Source organism: Centruroides vittatus, unplaced genomic scaffold (assembly GCF_030686945.1).
Source record: "Centruroides vittatus isolate TY-2023 unplaced genomic scaffold, ASM3068694v2 contig_355, whole genome shotgun sequence".
In the NCBI taxonomy this organism is placed as follows: domain Eukaryota; kingdom Metazoa; phylum Arthropoda; class Arachnida; order Scorpiones; family Buthidae; genus Centruroides; species Centruroides vittatus.
Window position 1 is genome coordinate 285061 of NW_027122178.1, and position 17733 is coordinate 302793.

Genomic DNA, 17733 nt, shown 5'->3' on the forward strand with positions numbered 1-17733 from the left:
TCTTACAGAAACATAGCTTCCCTATCATCGAATGTCACGGCACGACACTGTAAAGGACTATGGTTGTTGACGTTTATATGTAATACGTCTGAACACAAGTTTGTGTGATTACAAGCGACACTAAGATGCTAGCCAAACGAGTGCTAAACACAGCATACGCACAATACGGGAATTCCCCTCTCCTCGTCACTCGTTATGCAAAACGTCGCTCGTTAAGCGAGGTTCCACTTTAATTGTCTAAAATTTTCGGCTATCTATGCAGCCATCATCAGGAACGAACATATAAAGAAATAGTTTATAGAATGGAAACATTTTATGCTTTCATTATGTCTCATTCGATTAGAATCGCTCTTCTGAATCTTCTCCCTTGTTGTAAAACTATAAAATTTCATATTTGTAAAAAAAACAAAAATTACCATAGATGTTATTTGGAGTAACAAAAACAACAGAATAGATATATTTTATTTTAAATTTCTATTATTTTTCTTTTTATGTTTAAATAAAAAATTGAAATAAATTTATCTGTGAATAGATTTATTTAATAGAATTAATTGATAAAACATTCTCCAAACAAATGTAAATAACTTAGATTATCAAATATCGACAATCTCTGTTATATATATTTTATCGTAAAAATGAGATAAGAAATAACAAAGTTCTGTTATAATTTGTGGTTTTGGTGTTCGTAACCTTTAAAAATATGGAATTAGACGGAGCAGTGTCTTCTAAAGCTTTGGTTGAGGAAAATAATACGAATGACAATTCGATTGAGTTGAGAGTGACAGTATCATCGGACTCGACAAACAATGTCGATTTCCGTATCTATTTGGATAAGAATAAAGAACTTAAAGATGGAACTATTCAACATCTTCATGAATTGTACATATCGGAAATTGAAACTGCGGATGGTTTTGTAGGAACGGCACCTACTATCAGGTAATTTAGAATATTTTCATATATTATTACCCCTTATGTTATTCATATAAAATACTGTATCTGTTTTGTTTCAAACGAGTTTTGATGATACGCAAATACAGATTTTGCATAAGGCCAAACGCTGTAATTACGCAAAATTCGTTCCTTTCCAATTTATATTAAATAGGAAAAATGCCTTATTTTTTGAATTTTTTAAATACTTTCCACCTTATGAGTAGTAAGAAAGCCTTTTCTTTCCACTAGCTTTACCCCTTCGGCCATCCAGCCATCAAATTTTTTTTATTATAAAAACTTGATACAAAAAAAATTCATTCATGTTACAATAATCTTCGTTGCCAGGCTTTAATTTTTGATATAAAGAAAGTTACTTTCACGTATATCTGTGTAAGATATTCTGGCATTTAATTTAACTGAAAGAGAAGGATGGATCTTTCAGATTCATCCTTCTCTTTCAGTTTTGATATGTTTTGAGATCTACTCGTACTTTTCATTGAAATTACACTTTTAAAAGTCAAAAAAATAAATGACAGATATCTGACTAAATGATTTCATGTAGTGAGAACGGTCGAGGCGGGCATCAGCCTACCGCTCTGAGGGATTTGAGATCGAACCCAGGCGAACAAACTCAGAAATTTTTATGGGCGATCCATCCCGGATATGTCAAATTACATTCTTCGTCATTTGGTAGCTCCATTGTGAACGTGGCCGAAACAAACATGACATGGAAAATGCCTTCTTAATGCCCTTAGACGAAAAGAGTAAAAATGAAAAAATCTTTTATTATTTTTATTTAGTTTTTTACGAATAATATTTAATATTTATATTTTTCAAATAAAACACTTATTTTGATTTTTAAAAACTTTTTCCGTCAGATAGTGATTATGTTTAAAATTAAAATTATTTTTTCAATAGACTTAGTCTTCAATTTTAATTTTTAAAATTATTTAGATATTTAAATTTGTAGGGATAAACTTAACTTTTAAAAGAATTTATAATTTTTAAAAAGTTACCTCTAATATTCACTTATTTAATTAATAATTGAACAAAAACAGACAGTTCGCCACTTTTTAACTATGAAGATTATTTATCATATATCAAAATAAAGATAATGAAATTGAGAAAAAATAAGTAAATACGTCTAATAAAAAATAACTTTAATTTTTTGGGAATTATTTATTATTATAATTTGAACAAAAATATTCTATTTTTCTCAATTTATAGTCTGAGCGATCTAGCTATACCATGGTTATATCGCGTCATTACTATCTAAGTGACATGAATAAGTATAATATATTCTCCAGACCAGCCCAGATTCTAGTATCTTTTGAAATGAATTCCGCCTCTTCTTTAGTATGCCTACAAGTGGCCAAGCGGTTCCGTTCCCCGAACACTGGGAGCAGGGCCGGATTTAACAATCAGAGGCCCGTTCGCACAAATACGGTGGGGCCACCCCTTTAAGAGTAGGCAAATTTGATGATTTAGAAAATTTACACAAAATACTGTACTTTCAACTAGATTTCAACTAGGAAGTTGTAAATTTCATTTAAAAATAAGGTTATTGTAAACACATATATTTTATTGTGTAAAACTAATTATTTTAATTTAATTGAAAAATACCTATGTAAAATTTTTCCCGAAATTTTCCGATGTTTCATAGGTTTTTTCCCGGGTTTGGTTTTCTCTGCCTGTGGCCCTCCTGATTCGACCACACTAGGTTGTCGCGGTAATAGAAAAAAAAAAAAAAAAATACGTTTAAACATAGTTTTGTGGGCCCCTATTTTATGGGGGTCCTGGACACCAGCCCCAAATGCCCTTATGTAAATCCGGCCCTGACTGGGAGTTCGGTCGTGGATTCGCGCTTGGCCAGGACGGGCTGGCCACATGGAATTTTCTGGATTTTCCCCACGTCTGTAACGCCCGAATAGGGGCCAGTTACCTTTAAAAGACCTCCCGGAAGGCATCGCCCAAGTGTTGCGTCGCCATCAATTAACAAAACAAACAAATCTTCTTTAGTCCAAAATGGAAAAATTAACTTTAAATTTAAAAAATTAGTACTGTATATCAATAACGCTATGTTAATTATTACTTTTATAATTTAAAAATAATTTTTCTACTCCAAAACAGTTTTTCGTTAAACACTCTAATTAAGAATTTTATTTTAAATTTCATATAAAAATATCAAATCCTATATTAAATATATTCATTTTATCATTATTATAAAAATTAACGATGTCTATTAAAAAACCAAACGGCATCCAACGTATTTGATCATCAAACTTTTATTATAATTTTTATTTAATATTTTTATGTAATCATTATTAAATTATTCAACAAACAAAATATTTTATAAAAGTTAATAAAATAATCTTTTTAATTTTAATCGCTTTCTTTTTTGAAAACGGAAATGGTGCGAAGTGCATTAATGACATCGCGTCTGCTTTGGTGACGTCAGTGGCCGGTTTAAAATGGCGGATGATGTTGTTGTTGTTGACAATTCAATCCACTCTAATGCCGAGCACGAACATTTATTGTACGAATTAGAAACATCTGATACGAGCAGTGTCGGTTTAGTTATCAGGTAGGATGAACATAAATCGCAACTTTAAAAAAAACTCATTTTTTATAAGTGAAAGTTAAAATACTTCACACGCATTGGCTCTGATCTTTAGGCTTAATTATAATTATTACAAGTTAAAACTTTTTTATGCTTTATTGTAATAAAGTATTGTGATGCAATAGTTTAAATAAGAGTTAAATAATTTTTTAAAAATTACAATTACTTTTTTTAAATTTGAGAATAATGTAATAATCTATACTCATAAATGTAACATGATCCCAGAAATAATCTTTCATATTTATATTATTTTACGTCAGATAATAAACTAATAACGAAAATTAAGTGAATGAGCTTAAATAATATAAATATGATAAAAAGTTGGTTTGTTTAGTTGAAATTTTTCTTCTGATACATTATTTGATGCATTTAAAATTTTGTATTAATTTATTAAATTTCAACTTAAAGAATTAATAACAAAACCTGTTTTAATATTGCCATCATTACTAATTACCACTGAGGCTGTCTGGCATTTAAACGTCACATATTTTTTTTCCAAACAAAATTCAACTTTACTATTATTAGACAGTATTAACAGGGGTGCAACTAAGTTCTCTGTCATTCAGGACAACGTAAGATCCCGATGTCACATTTCTTGTTCTGGAGGTTTGGAATATTAACAACGTGAAAAGTCAGTCTGTGCTACTGCTAGACTGCCTTCTTCCTTATGCATTCTGTCCTATTAATGCCGACTTATTTTACCTGTCATTTTAAAAATATTTTTGTAAATAATTACATATCCTCTCTTTTCGACATCTCCTTTACCTGGGTAATTCACTAAGTTGTACTCCTGATATGAGGATACATTTTAATTTGTATTCAGTAATATGGTATTAGGTTGTTCAGAAAGTAATTTTGTTTTTTCCATAGAAAAATAAATGCAATATTCTTATAATAAATAAATATTTTATTGAATTATATATTGACCATTTTGGTCAAATACCTGTTGTCATTGTTTCTGGTAGTAGCATGATTTCACATTCATAAAAATTTTGATTGTTGTTTACATGATCTCAATGTTACATGATCCCCATGTTTAATTGATCCAAGTGATGTTTGACATTGTCATTTCAAGTAAATGTCTTACATTAAAAAAAACTTGTATAGACGGAACAAGTAATAATCTGAGTGTGCCCTAATCTGGTGAATATGGTTGGTGTGATAACACATCCCATCTAAGCTATAACAGTTTCTGACGAGTTACCAAACTTGTGTAAAATTTGGCATTATCATGGTAAAACACTACACTTTGTTTGTTAATCAATTCTGGCTTTTTCTGTTTGATGATATTACTCAATTTGTTTACTCGATGGCAGTACACTTTCGAATCAATTGTTAAATTGTCTGGTAAAAGCTCAAAAAAAATTTCTTTAAAACCCCACCATAGAGAGCATCTCTCTTTAATAACATGTGGAACCCATATATTGAGCTTTGAAACTAAACCAATTCATTTTAAGTAATAATGAACGGTTCAATTTAACAGATTTAATCTCTTAGTGATTTTACGTGTTGTTATATGGCAGATTGCTTCAATTAATACCTTTATTTTGTTTTCATTGGCTTCAAATAACCATCCAGAATGTGGTGTATCTTCGATATTAAAACTGCCGGAACACAATTTTGTAAACCAGTTTTGGCACTGTCTTTCTCTCAACACATCTTCTCCAAACCTGTACCATAATTTTTTTCTTGTTTGAACAGCATTTTGATTTTTTTAGTTATAAAAAAGCAAAATATGTTGAAAATGATGCTTTTGATTTTCAATATTTGATGGGACACCAAAAAAAAACAATTGTACAGAATCAAACAAAATTTTTTACGAATAAGCCTTAAAATGTCAGTTGTCGAAGTATGTAATGAAAATGTGGTTTAAAATAAAATCGGCTGGTAAAAATACATCTAATTCCTCTAGTAATAAAAAAACGAAATTACTTTCTGAACAACCCAATATCATGATATTCATGTTGATGTTGCTACACTCAAGTTATTGTGATTTGTGCTGATCTACTTTTGTCGTTAATTGCCGTTTTTCCTTTATTTCCTGTTTTAGAATATGGCAGAGATGCATGGTTTATTAACCCTAGAAATATGTTTAATGTAATCATTAATATTTTTGAAACACTGACTCATTTTCAGTCATCTCTGATCATTCAACAGACTTTAAGAGTTGTATATTAAAGTTTATGCTGTTTCTCTATTCAAAGAAGTTTTAGAGTCGGACTACTATTAACTTTACTTAAACCAAATGACCGATTTGATGTATCTTTGACTCTTAACTAATGAAAGTTAGTACTTTAAAAATGTTGAAGTGTATATTAAACAATCCCAATCCTATTGATTATATCTTTGGTGCTCCTTCTGCCTTGTTATTATGCTTCCAAGGTATCTATACTTACTTATTCTATATTTACTCTATTTCAATGTTTGCAATACTTTTGGTTTTTCTATCAGCTACCAACACCTTTGTTTTTCTGCATTGATGATGATCTTATATTGTTGGAATTTTCTGTTCAATGTGTTTAGAATTTTTGTTATTTTTCATTTTCAGCCACTATTGCAATGTCATTTGCAAATCTCAGGCATATTACTCTGTCACCACAAACTATTATTCCCTCTCTGTATCTTCCACTTTTTGGATATACAGATTAAACTATAGGCGAGAGGATGAAACCTTGCTTACTCTGCTCTGTATCTTAGCAGATGTCTCTTTCCCACTAATTTTGATGGTTTTTATCTGGTTTTTAGATTACCTGTATATTTTTTGTATCAATACCTACCTGTTTTTCTTAACCCATGGGATATATTATTCCAATCAACTTTATTCAATGTAATAACTACCTCTTAACTTGTTACCGGTGTGTAATCCCTCTTCATCAAATTTGTAATTCAAAAATAGGTGTATACAAACGTTTCGAACCACAAACTTCGGGATTACACACTGGTAACAGGTTAAGAGGTAGTTATTATTATTTTCCGGTGTTGAGATGGAGTTTAGTAGTAGTTTATTCAATGTTTTTTCAACATCAATATAGCAGATTATAAACTACCAAAATATGTAGACTCAATGTGTATGTCATAAGAAATGTAATTTCATGTGTCAAAAATACAAAACTTTTCATCCCAAATACTATTTCTCATTGTACTGAATCAAGTAAAATTATATACTTTATGTAGTAACCAGTAAATCATTTGTAAACAATAAAGTTTGCTTTTATTTGGGTTAAATATCAATGGTGGTTTAAATGCATCAAAGGATAAGCCATAGTTTTCACAATTATATTATTATAGATATGCAATAAAATAGAACACAGAAAAATGCAAATGCATCTATTTATTAAACATACATACAATATACAGAAAGAATGAGCAAATATTTATTATGACATCATCACAATGCCAGGCTGTAATTTTTAATCATATTTTTAATTTATTTAATTTAAAATATATGCTTTCCACCTCAGTAGTGTCTTGCCCCTGTACATCATACTTTTCCTTTAACTGTTGTGCTGGTCATCTATCTAATATCATTCACAGGAAAACTTTTGAGTTGAAATAACATGACATCCAGTTTGCATCGGAAGTTCATACATAGTTAATTGGAACCTCCTGCCCCTAGGGTTTCCATATTTTGTCTCAGATTTCATCTATCTAACTCCGTTCTAGAGATTAAGGAAAGACAGACGGACAAACAACAGTGGGATTTTATAGGTTTATAATTTTTTATAATTGCAGCCCAATAAATCTTGTTTTTACATTTATTTTATTAGTTAAGAACTTTAATATACAGGGTGGGCCAACGAAAACGAAACGGCAGAGTGTTCGTGTTCGTCCAAGCAAATCGCTTGGACAGGTCGATTTTATTTTCAAGGGGACATCTTATGCAATAAAGTTTTTACGAATCTAAATATTAACTAAACAAACATTTTTTTTTCGAAATAAATGTTTGTTTAGATAATACAAAATAAATGAGTTTTTAAAATTTTTGTTGTCTGTTGTATTCAGAATCGCAAAAACTTTATTGCAAAAAGATGTCCCCTCGAGAATAAAATCAACCTGTCCGAGCGATTTGCTTGGACGAACACGAACACTCTGCCGTTTTCGTTGGCCCACCCTGTATGTCTTGTCATTTGCTTTAATTTCATTTAATCTTTATTATTATTTTTTTAATGTATCACTTACTATTTATGTTTTATCTTTAATATTATATTGCTTTTAATATAATAATCCTACTGATTTTTCATAATCCTTTTTTACAAAACTTTTAGATCTTGACAGTTAATAAAAGTTGATTTGATTATTAACTTTTTAATAATAATATTTCAATGTCATTACTGGACTATGTGATTCAAAAGTTTCATTTTATTTTAATATTTATTTACTACATATATACATCTTAAAAAGTTGAAATGAATTATGATTTTGTATAAAATTTCATAAACATTTTAAACATTAATTTTAACAAGTCAAAAGGCCCGATGCAGGCATCGGGACATACTAAACTACAAATAAAAATAATAATATACTGAGTATTATACTGTAAAAATATAAAATAATTTATATTGTTAATTTAAATAATAGCTAGAAGTGCCTCTAGTGGCTGTTTTTGACATACCATGACAGAAAGAAAGAAAAAGAAAATGCCCATTTTTTCAGCTTTATATAGTAGATAATAAATGTGAATGTAATATGATTTGTTTCTAACTAATAATTGAATTGAATTTATCTTGGTTATTTTTTAATTTCTAGAGGATCTAATTTGATATTATAAGAAAAAACTAAGAAATTAGTTAAATCTATTGTTTTGTTTACTTAAAAACTGATGAAATGCTAAAAAATTAATTTTTTCCAAATAATAATATTATGTAATCTAATTTTTTCAGAAGTTGCAAAAAATATTTTAAGGATTAAAATTATAAAAAAATTTTCAGCAAAAATATAAAATTATTTAAAAATTTCTGACATCAAAAAGATAATCTTTGCATGTTTGATTAATGTAGTTAAGTAATTGTTAACAAAAAGTTGTGGGGAAAGTGTTATTTTTTTCACTGTCATTTTACGTTTTTTTGATAATCAGTTTTTTTATAAATATTAATTTAAAGGAATTAATGAAACATTTTTTATGATGATTTTAATGAAAAACTTTTTGGGGTGCACTAAATGGATGGTAAAGATGAAAAATTTATTGATAAAGATGAAGATAATCAATGTTATATTAAATGAAAAATATAAATATTAAATCACATAACATGTCATTTTTTAAATGTGGTTTAAATTTTTCTGCATCATAAAAAAATTAACTGTACAAATTAAATTCTTTAAACTTAAATTAATTAGAAAAGATTTATTTAAAGGTGCTCTGGTGTCTTATAACAACTTTTAATTAAATTTCTAATTAAAATTAATCATTTTAAATTTGTCACTTAAAATATTAAATTTTTATTTAAGTGATATATATTTTAAATTATTGTTATTAAAATTACATAAGTTTGGAAAACATTGATTTAAAATTTTTTTTAAAATTTTATGCATTTTCATAAATATATAGAAAATAGATTAATAGTATGGTATTGGTTTGAAAATTTAGTATAACTGAATGGCTTTTTAGTATGTTGTAACAGTTTGGATTTTTGATATTATTGAGAGTTGAAGATAAAAAAATAGATAACATATTTGTTTTTTTTGTACTTTAAAATATTATAACTTATTTAGTTCACTTTGAACAGTTGTGTGTTTCTACAATATTTATTTGTGTTTTTTGTTGTCCTTAAAACAAACTGGTTTTCTTCTATCTTTATTATACGAAGATATATATATTAATGAAAATGAATTCTAGAATTGTTAATGATTTTCTTTTTCCTGTTAGTTTTTCCTCTAAGTAAATAAAATTCATTTGACTTTCCTAATAAAATTTTATAAAAATTTATTTTTTCAAGTTTTTTTTATACAGGAAATTAAAAAAAATTATTTTAGTCAACATTCCAACTGTCGGCTATCAAAAATCGCTACGAACTTTCCGAACAACCCAATAAATATTTTGTAAGACATAAAAATATGAATATAATGATTTAAACTTATACTGTTTGAAAAAAATGGATACAGCTCACATGAAACTTTAATTTTTAGGGAGATAAATAGCATTTCTAATTAAAGAAAACAAGAATAAATTAGCAGTTTCCATTATTTTTTAATTATAATTAACAGTTAGTTCATTGTAACTAGTTTACAACATTTCATTTTTAATGATATTTGTGCTTTTTCATTATAAAAGTTTTAGGTTCATATGAATAGTAAAATTTCATTCAGCTACATCGTTAGTTGCTATAGAAGAAACTTAAAAGTAATGTGAAGATCATTTAAAATTGAAATTTAAAATAAATGCAAAATGCTTTATAGGAAATCAGATTAAAGTTTTATAAGAATTTGTTTAAAAAGTGTTGAAACAGACAGAATTGCTTATATTATGCAAGATAAAAAAGAAAAAAAATAAATTTAAAATATTTTTAGAGACAGTTTTCATTTTACTAACAGCAAATTAAATATGACGAGAAAGAAAGAAACAAGACTTCAAAAAGTTTAAGATGTTTGATTTCTATAAACATACATTTAGACGACTAAATTATTTATTTTAAAACAAATTTAATTTTGAATTTTAGCTAAAATGTTTTGATTTAAAGGAATGTAAAGGCATTTATAATAACTGTGCAAGTTTATTGATCACAGCTTTGGAATTTTATTACATCAGATTTTCTAATTAATAAAAGTGAAAAATTTTCTTCTAAACTATATAATTATTCATGTGATTTTTTTTTTTTTATAACAACTGTAATAAATTTACTAAAATTGTTAGTCTTTTATTCAACTTGTATAAAATGTGATAACTTGTATAAAATGCACACTTTTCGCTACCTTGGCTCAACCCTATAGAGCAGCAGTTCCCAACCTTTTTCTGACCAGGGATCACTTTGATTTCATTGTTGTTAGCAGGGACCACAAGGTTTAAGAAAAATAAACTGTGTCAATTTAAAAATAAACTTTAATCAAAACTTTTAACATAAGTAATCGTTAAACTGAAGAATAACATGCTTTAACAGTACTATTATAATACCTCGTAGAAAACATAACATTTTTATTAAAAATTAAATTCAGTTTGTATCAATGTGGGAGTAACAATTTAAAATGAATAAAAGTTTTAAATCTTTCGCGGACCATATTTTAGCTTTTGCGGACCACTGATTGGGAACCGCTGCTATAGAGTAACAAAGGCATTGATGATGAGGTACGAGTGAGGGTGAATGCGACATAGCTACGATGGAGAGAAGTCATTGGTATTCTCTGCGACAAAAAAGATGCCCATGTACCTAAAATCAAAAATCTACTGGACTGTGGTACGACCCATCGCTCTCTATGGTTCTGAATGTTGGCCATCAACGAGAGCAGCCGAACGGCATCTCCATTTCATGGAGCATCTTACATGCGCATCTCCATTCCATGGAGATGCGCATGGCTCACAGGACGCTTGGTGTTTCCCTCCTTGACCATAACACTAATGACATGATATGCCAACAATTTGGCATCATGCCCATTGAGGCAAAAATGAGAGAGAGAGAGAGAGACGCCTGCGCTGATTTGGCCACGTCCAACGATCAGCCCCAGATACAGTTGCCAACATTGACTACCGTCTAGAGGTGAACGGCCGGTGGCCACGCAAAAGACTGAAGCAACGATGGCAAGATGATATCAACGCAGACCTAAAGGTTCTGCACCTGAACCCAGACGATGCACTTGATCAAACAAAGCGGCATTCGAAGGTCCGAATAGCGGACCCTATATCTGTGGGACAACACTAAGAAGAAGAAGATTAGTCTTTTATATTTCTGTAGTGATTGGATTCATCATATACAATTTTGATTTTTGATTAATATTTAATAAAAAATAACATAATTTGAATTTTTATTCATCCTATGTTTAGTTTACTTTTATTTCTTATTAGTATAAGATGTTGTCAAATTAAATATAATGTTAGAAAGATTTGTAGACAAAAACGATTGTAAACTCCTTTATTCCTGTTTAAACCAACTCAAAAGTGCAAAATTATACTTCTGATTTTTATTTTATACCAGTATAATATCTGTTTTATAATTTCTAAACTATTCTTGAAAACATTTTTTTAAACAAAATTGTTTCAAGATTTGAATATATTGCTGAGTTTAATGCTGTAATGATTTTTATTCTTTATCTTACAGAAAGATGCAGATTTATATGAAATAGTATTCCTTGCGTTCTTATGTCAATAAATATTTGCATAGATTAAGATCAATTATCCTGTAAAAGTATATTTAAATTTATGATGAATGCATTCTACAAATACATAAATTCTCATTGTTAAAGTTTTTTTGGCTTGTTTTATGCAAGTAAATTTTAATTGCAAGTTAAAATTTATTTGCATAAGACACATTAAAAATTTGATGATAGTGTCTTTTTATAATTAACATAAAATAGATAAAAATGAAATGAAATTTTTTAACAAAAACAAAAATATTTTTTACAGATATATTTTTTAATACAAAATACAAAATATTTTTTATACAAATATACAAAAATATATCTGTAAAAAATTATCTTACATTTAATTGAAAATTATCTGGATAATTAAAAAAAATATGCAAATTAAATTTTCTGTCAATTTTGTAATATTTTTATTTTGAAACTTTAAAAAATCAACTAAATAAAGATGGAAATAAAGCCAAGTGTTTAATTAAAACTCAACTTTGGGTTCATAGTCCAACAATCAACAAAACACGGTTTCAAAGAAGAAATAAAAATTTTAAAAAATATTCAACTTACATGGAAAGGTCAGGAGAGAAATACAGATTTAATCTTTCTTTAAGTTTCATTGCATCCTCTTTAGATCTAATTTGATACTGCCATTCTTTTTATTTTAAACTCAAATACAGATTAGAATGGAATGAATTCTAATACACAATATTTTAAAAAATGTATTATGGGTTTAAATATGAAGATTATATCATTTTAAATTATTTTTCACTTAAATCCATATGTCCAAAGTTAGCCTAAGGATGTTTTGATTCATTTTTTTATCTTATTCTTTATGAAAATATATTGCATTATTTTAATTTTTACATAGTAAGATTTATTTATTGTTACTATTTATATTAGAAAATTATGTTATTTGAAAATGGCATAAAATAAAACTGCATAAATTGCGTTTATTTTTGAAATTGATTATACTAAAATCTTAAAAATTATATATTTAATATTAATCTTTAATCATTAGATTAACAGCATTTCATTTGAATATAAGAAATTGTCAAGAGAGTATTTAAGAAATAAAAATAAACCCACACTAACTTGGACTAATAAGGGGTGAAGATCATCAAAGTTTATGAAAATCCCTATTAGTGGATTATTTTCTCTGATGATAGGAAAACAAGAAGCTGGATATACAATCTACAATTTATTATGATTGTCTCTAAGCATAGTTTTACTGATTTATTAGGTTATACTACAGAATTTATTATCACAGAGAATGATCTCAAAAAAATTTTTAACCTTACAATATAAGCAATGTATAATTTTTAGTAACTAATGAAATATAATAATAATCATTTTCAATACCATGCATTATATCAAAAACACTTATTAATTTTAATTACCAGTATAATTTGCTTATAATTATAATCTTTCTATTGCCAATAAATTTAAAATTACTTTATAATTTTTTGAAAAAATTTGTCTGAGTTGGCAAGGTTTTAGTTAGGGGGTACTGTATATATGAGGCCAATAATGAATTATCAAGCAATTTTGTTTTAATTTTAAACATGAAGATAATACTAACAATTCATTATAACCTAGCTTCTATTTTCAACTAAATACAAACATCTTAATATTGCAGTAGTTAAATCACTTTACTGTTTTTCAGCTCTACTGATGAGCCCTCTTCAGGTAAATAGTGTTTGAATATAGTAGCATTATTTTGTTTTGATTAATATGTATTTAATAAATAGAAAAACATCACTACTTTATAATTGATCAGGAAATCAATAAACTTTATCATATAACTTCAGATTTTAATCTTCTGATGAACTAAACATTTTAAATCAATACAATTTCATGATAAATACATAGACAAAAACTCTAAAATACTCTGTGTAGATATACACACAAATGATTTGCTTACACACAAATGATTTGCTTACACACAAATTGAATAGTTATAATTGCAGCTACGATTGTAACTACTCAATTTTTTATGTATATGTTATGGACCAAGTGATTAATACGGGCAGTATTCATAATGACTGGGCATTATGAATAATGACAAACAAAATGGCATTGTAATAAATTTCAGGTGTTTTAACATAATTTATCAAATTGACTAGTCATTATGAATACTGCTATCACTTAGTCAGGCAAAGTGATGATAATACGTTGAGAAGTGATCATTTAACATACGCTAGCCAATCAGCACTTGCATCTGAGTTGTGCATGTGTATTTCATTTAGTGCCAAATTTTAATTTTAATTTATGCATCCAGTAGTTAATCTTGTGCAACATTTTAATTTTACTGGAGGCCTAGGCTATAGTAGATGCTGATTGCAAATCTAATAGATGCAAATGCTACAAAGAAAAAAAATTATGTAATTCTAAATGTCATCAAAATCTTAATTGCTCAAATAAATAAACTAAAAAACATTTAATTTTTTATATAATTTATACCAAAAATGAAATTTCAGAAGTTTCCTGTAAGTTGATTTTTCGTTAATATTACTTTAATTGGTAGAATTTTACCTATGTGCACCGCCATGGCGGCGGTCACAACTGTTCATGCTCCCAACGGACTCCTCCCAGAAGGGAGCTGCTGGCAGGCCGCTGATTGTTTAATGTCACTAGTTATTGATTCATGGTAGTTCTTGAACACACGTATCAATAACTAGTGATGTTAAACAATTGGCAGCCTGCCGGCAGTTCCCCTCTGGAGGAGTCCATTGGGAGCACGAACAATCACAACCACCGCCACAATGCACATAGGTAAAATTTTACCATTTAATTAATATAGTTAATAATACTTAGTTTTAAAAGATTACATGTTCTTTTTAAAATACTTTGAAATAATTCACAAAAAATAAATATTTCTAAATGAAATAAGTGGAGTTTTTTTAATCAAATTAAAATGTTGCACAAGATTAACTATTGGTCACATAAATTTATAATTGGTAATAAACAATATGCACTACAACAATATGCAATACGCACACACAACTCAGATGTGAGGGCTGGTTGGCTAGAGGATGATCACTCCTCAACGTTTATTATCACTTTGCCCAACTAAGTGATAGCAGTATTCATAATGACCGGCATTATGAATAATGCCCTATTAATCACTTGGTCCATAACATATCCATAATCAATCGTATATTTCATGCAAAAATATTAAAATTGAATAAAAATAAGTACAAAAATTAGTTGGGAAAACAGTTCTGTTTATAACAATAAAAGTGAATAAAAAAATCAAATCACTTTCAAAAAGCTCAAACTTCTAAAATTTAATATCATGGCTTTTAAAAATAATGGTTATATTTTATTTTAGAATAAAAAATTTTTTAAATTTATAAACAAACACACACAAGTTGCACATTATTAGAAAGAGAAATGTATCTGAATTTACTACTGAATTTAGTAAAAATATTTTAAAAAGTTAAGGGAAAGTCAAGAAAAATTTCAAAATATTTCATAATGCTTAGTTAAAATATTAGAATGTTGGTAGAACTGTTGAGAGAATTTATTTCAAAAGCTTTGTTCAGAAATTTTTTTATCAAATATATAACATTTCAACATAATTCAATTAGATATTTTCTTATATAACCTAAGTTTATAAAACATTTGATGTCATTATTTATTGAAAATATATAATTATCAATAAGATATGATTCCAAAAATAAATGTAGCTGTAATGACTATATAATTTTTAACTTTTAAATTTTGTAGACAAACTACCATATTCATATTTGGAAGTTATTCTTTATTATCTATTTATAGTAAAAAAAAAACAAATGGAAAGCTTCATGAAATATTATACGATAATACAGTTAAAAATACAAAAATATTATATATTATTTCTATCATATTAATCATATAGACTGAAGTATTTACTTGACAAGTTATTAATTTAATAAGCAATTCATTTCTATGTTAATAACTATTTGCTTCTATCAATAATATTTGTATATAATATACAAATATATCATATTTGAACTATAGTTAAGAAATTTTAAAAAAATACAGTGAGACCATTATAGAGCAAAAAATTTTATATCTTTACTTTTTTTAATAAAAAATCAAACAGATTTTTCTGATGATATGTCTTATTTTCAGTTAAACATGGTAAACTGTCTTATGAGTTAGTATTATAAATTAAATAATGAATTGTTTAATGACTTAAATTGTTTTCACATTTCAGACTCCTATTGCAAAATTGATGACAATGTAATTAAAAAGTAGTTTGTAATTTTTAGTTTATTACTCATGTAAAGATCCAATATAAATGTTTTATTTGTTTGAAAAACTGAAATAACAAATTTTTTATAGTTTTTGTACAAAAACTCATTGAAAATTTGAATAAGATGATAAAATCTTTTTGATTTGCAATGGTTCTTTACTTAGTTTTCTGATTATTTTTTGAAACAGTTTATATACTTTATAATATACAGTCCACTTTTGGATACAAACTTTGGGATAGGTGTGGTCCATTTGTATTGAATGTCCATTATGTTGAGAGTCTGCTAATATTTGTGGTTCTAATGAAGCAGCAAAATAACAGCTAAATATTATATAAACATAATATAAACAAAATAAAAACTAAATTAACATACTATTAATTATAATTATATTTCAGTATAAAATATGGAAAAAAAATAATGCATAATGAAATGTATTGAGATGTTTACTCATGAACATTGTCCTATTGGTAATATTGTACCAAAGTACAGTAGCTACAAAGTATAGTTAAATGCTTAGATTAAAACAGTTAAAAATAATAATTAAATGACGTATTGCGAATTTGAAGTGATTCGAACTGCAATTCCAACGAAATTCATATTACCTGAGGAAGAATCAACGTTTGGGGTTCGAAAACGTTTGTAAAGACTTATTTTTTGGTTAGTTACAAGTTTGGTGATGAAGGAATGTGCACCAGTAACAGGTTAGATGAATGGTTGTTACTATTTTCCGGTGTTGAGAAGGAGATTTGTAGAATAATAGAACTTTCGTGTGTTAGAAATATTATCATTATCAAATATATTCTCTACAGCTGGAACTTTAAACAAATATTTCACTAACCTTTAGCATATGCGATGGAGTCTGAAGTGTTGGTACTACAGGAAGAGGTCAGATTGATTAAAAATATACTAAACTCAGACAAGTTGAGAACACTGGCGGCATGGGAAATGTAAAAATTTGCAACAGGGAAGATGTATAAACAGTAAGGAAGCTGAAATGATTTTCAACTCATGGAAAGCACTTGTAGACGATCCGATACAGGGAGATAGGTTTTAAGAATGTACATTTATAAGTTCCACAATATTTATAATGTTGGAGTCCTAATGTATAATTTTTCTAGATAATTTACAATGAAGTGTAAAAATAGTCATGTTTGAATGTTTTGTTTGTTGATGACATAATAAAAAAAAACACACTTAATTAATTTAAATACTAAATATAAAAAGGTTTTTGTGTGTTGATATACTAATTTGTTCTAGAATGATTTTCTTTACCTTTTTAAAAAAGTGTTCTAAAAAGTTTGGTTAAAAAATTCATCATTGAAAGCCTGATGCTGGCACTGAAAGAGGCCAAAAATATTTGCTTATTATAACAAATTGCTGGAAATGTGCTAAAGGTTAGTGCAATATTTGTTTATTATTAGCATCCTGATACAAATAAAACAAATGATTATATAGATATTGATTATTAAAATTATTAAACTTTATTCTTGGTTAATTTTACAAAATTCAACAAGAGATTTTTCTATCTCAGTGCATTGATTTGATTTTATAAGTGTAAAAATGTAATTTATGTCAAATTTAAAATCTTTGTAAGCCAAAAGTAATTTTTTATTAAACAAAGAAAAATGGCTTCTCTTAAAGAAGCTACAAAACAAAATGAAATAT

The 17733-nt window shown here is 27.3% G+C and overlaps 1 protein-coding gene across 2 annotated transcripts in view; it reads left to right on the forward strand.

Moving 5' to 3' along the window:
• Positions 1–670: 670 nt before the first annotated feature.
• Positions 671–17733, forward strand: part of Sec15 (exocyst complex component Sec15) — a 59698-nt gene continuing 42635 nt past the window's right edge. Inside the window, exon 1 of one of the 2 annotated variants that reach the window (XM_067269646.1) lies at positions 671–936. In XM_067269646.1, coding sequence (XP_067125747.1) covers positions 701–936 — 236 coding nt within the window. In that variant the 5' untranslated portion in view covers positions 671–700. Of the gene's footprint in view, positions 937–3348; positions 3515–17733 lie in introns of those variants that run through there. The other variant, XM_067269647.1, reaches the window with a different exon arrangement.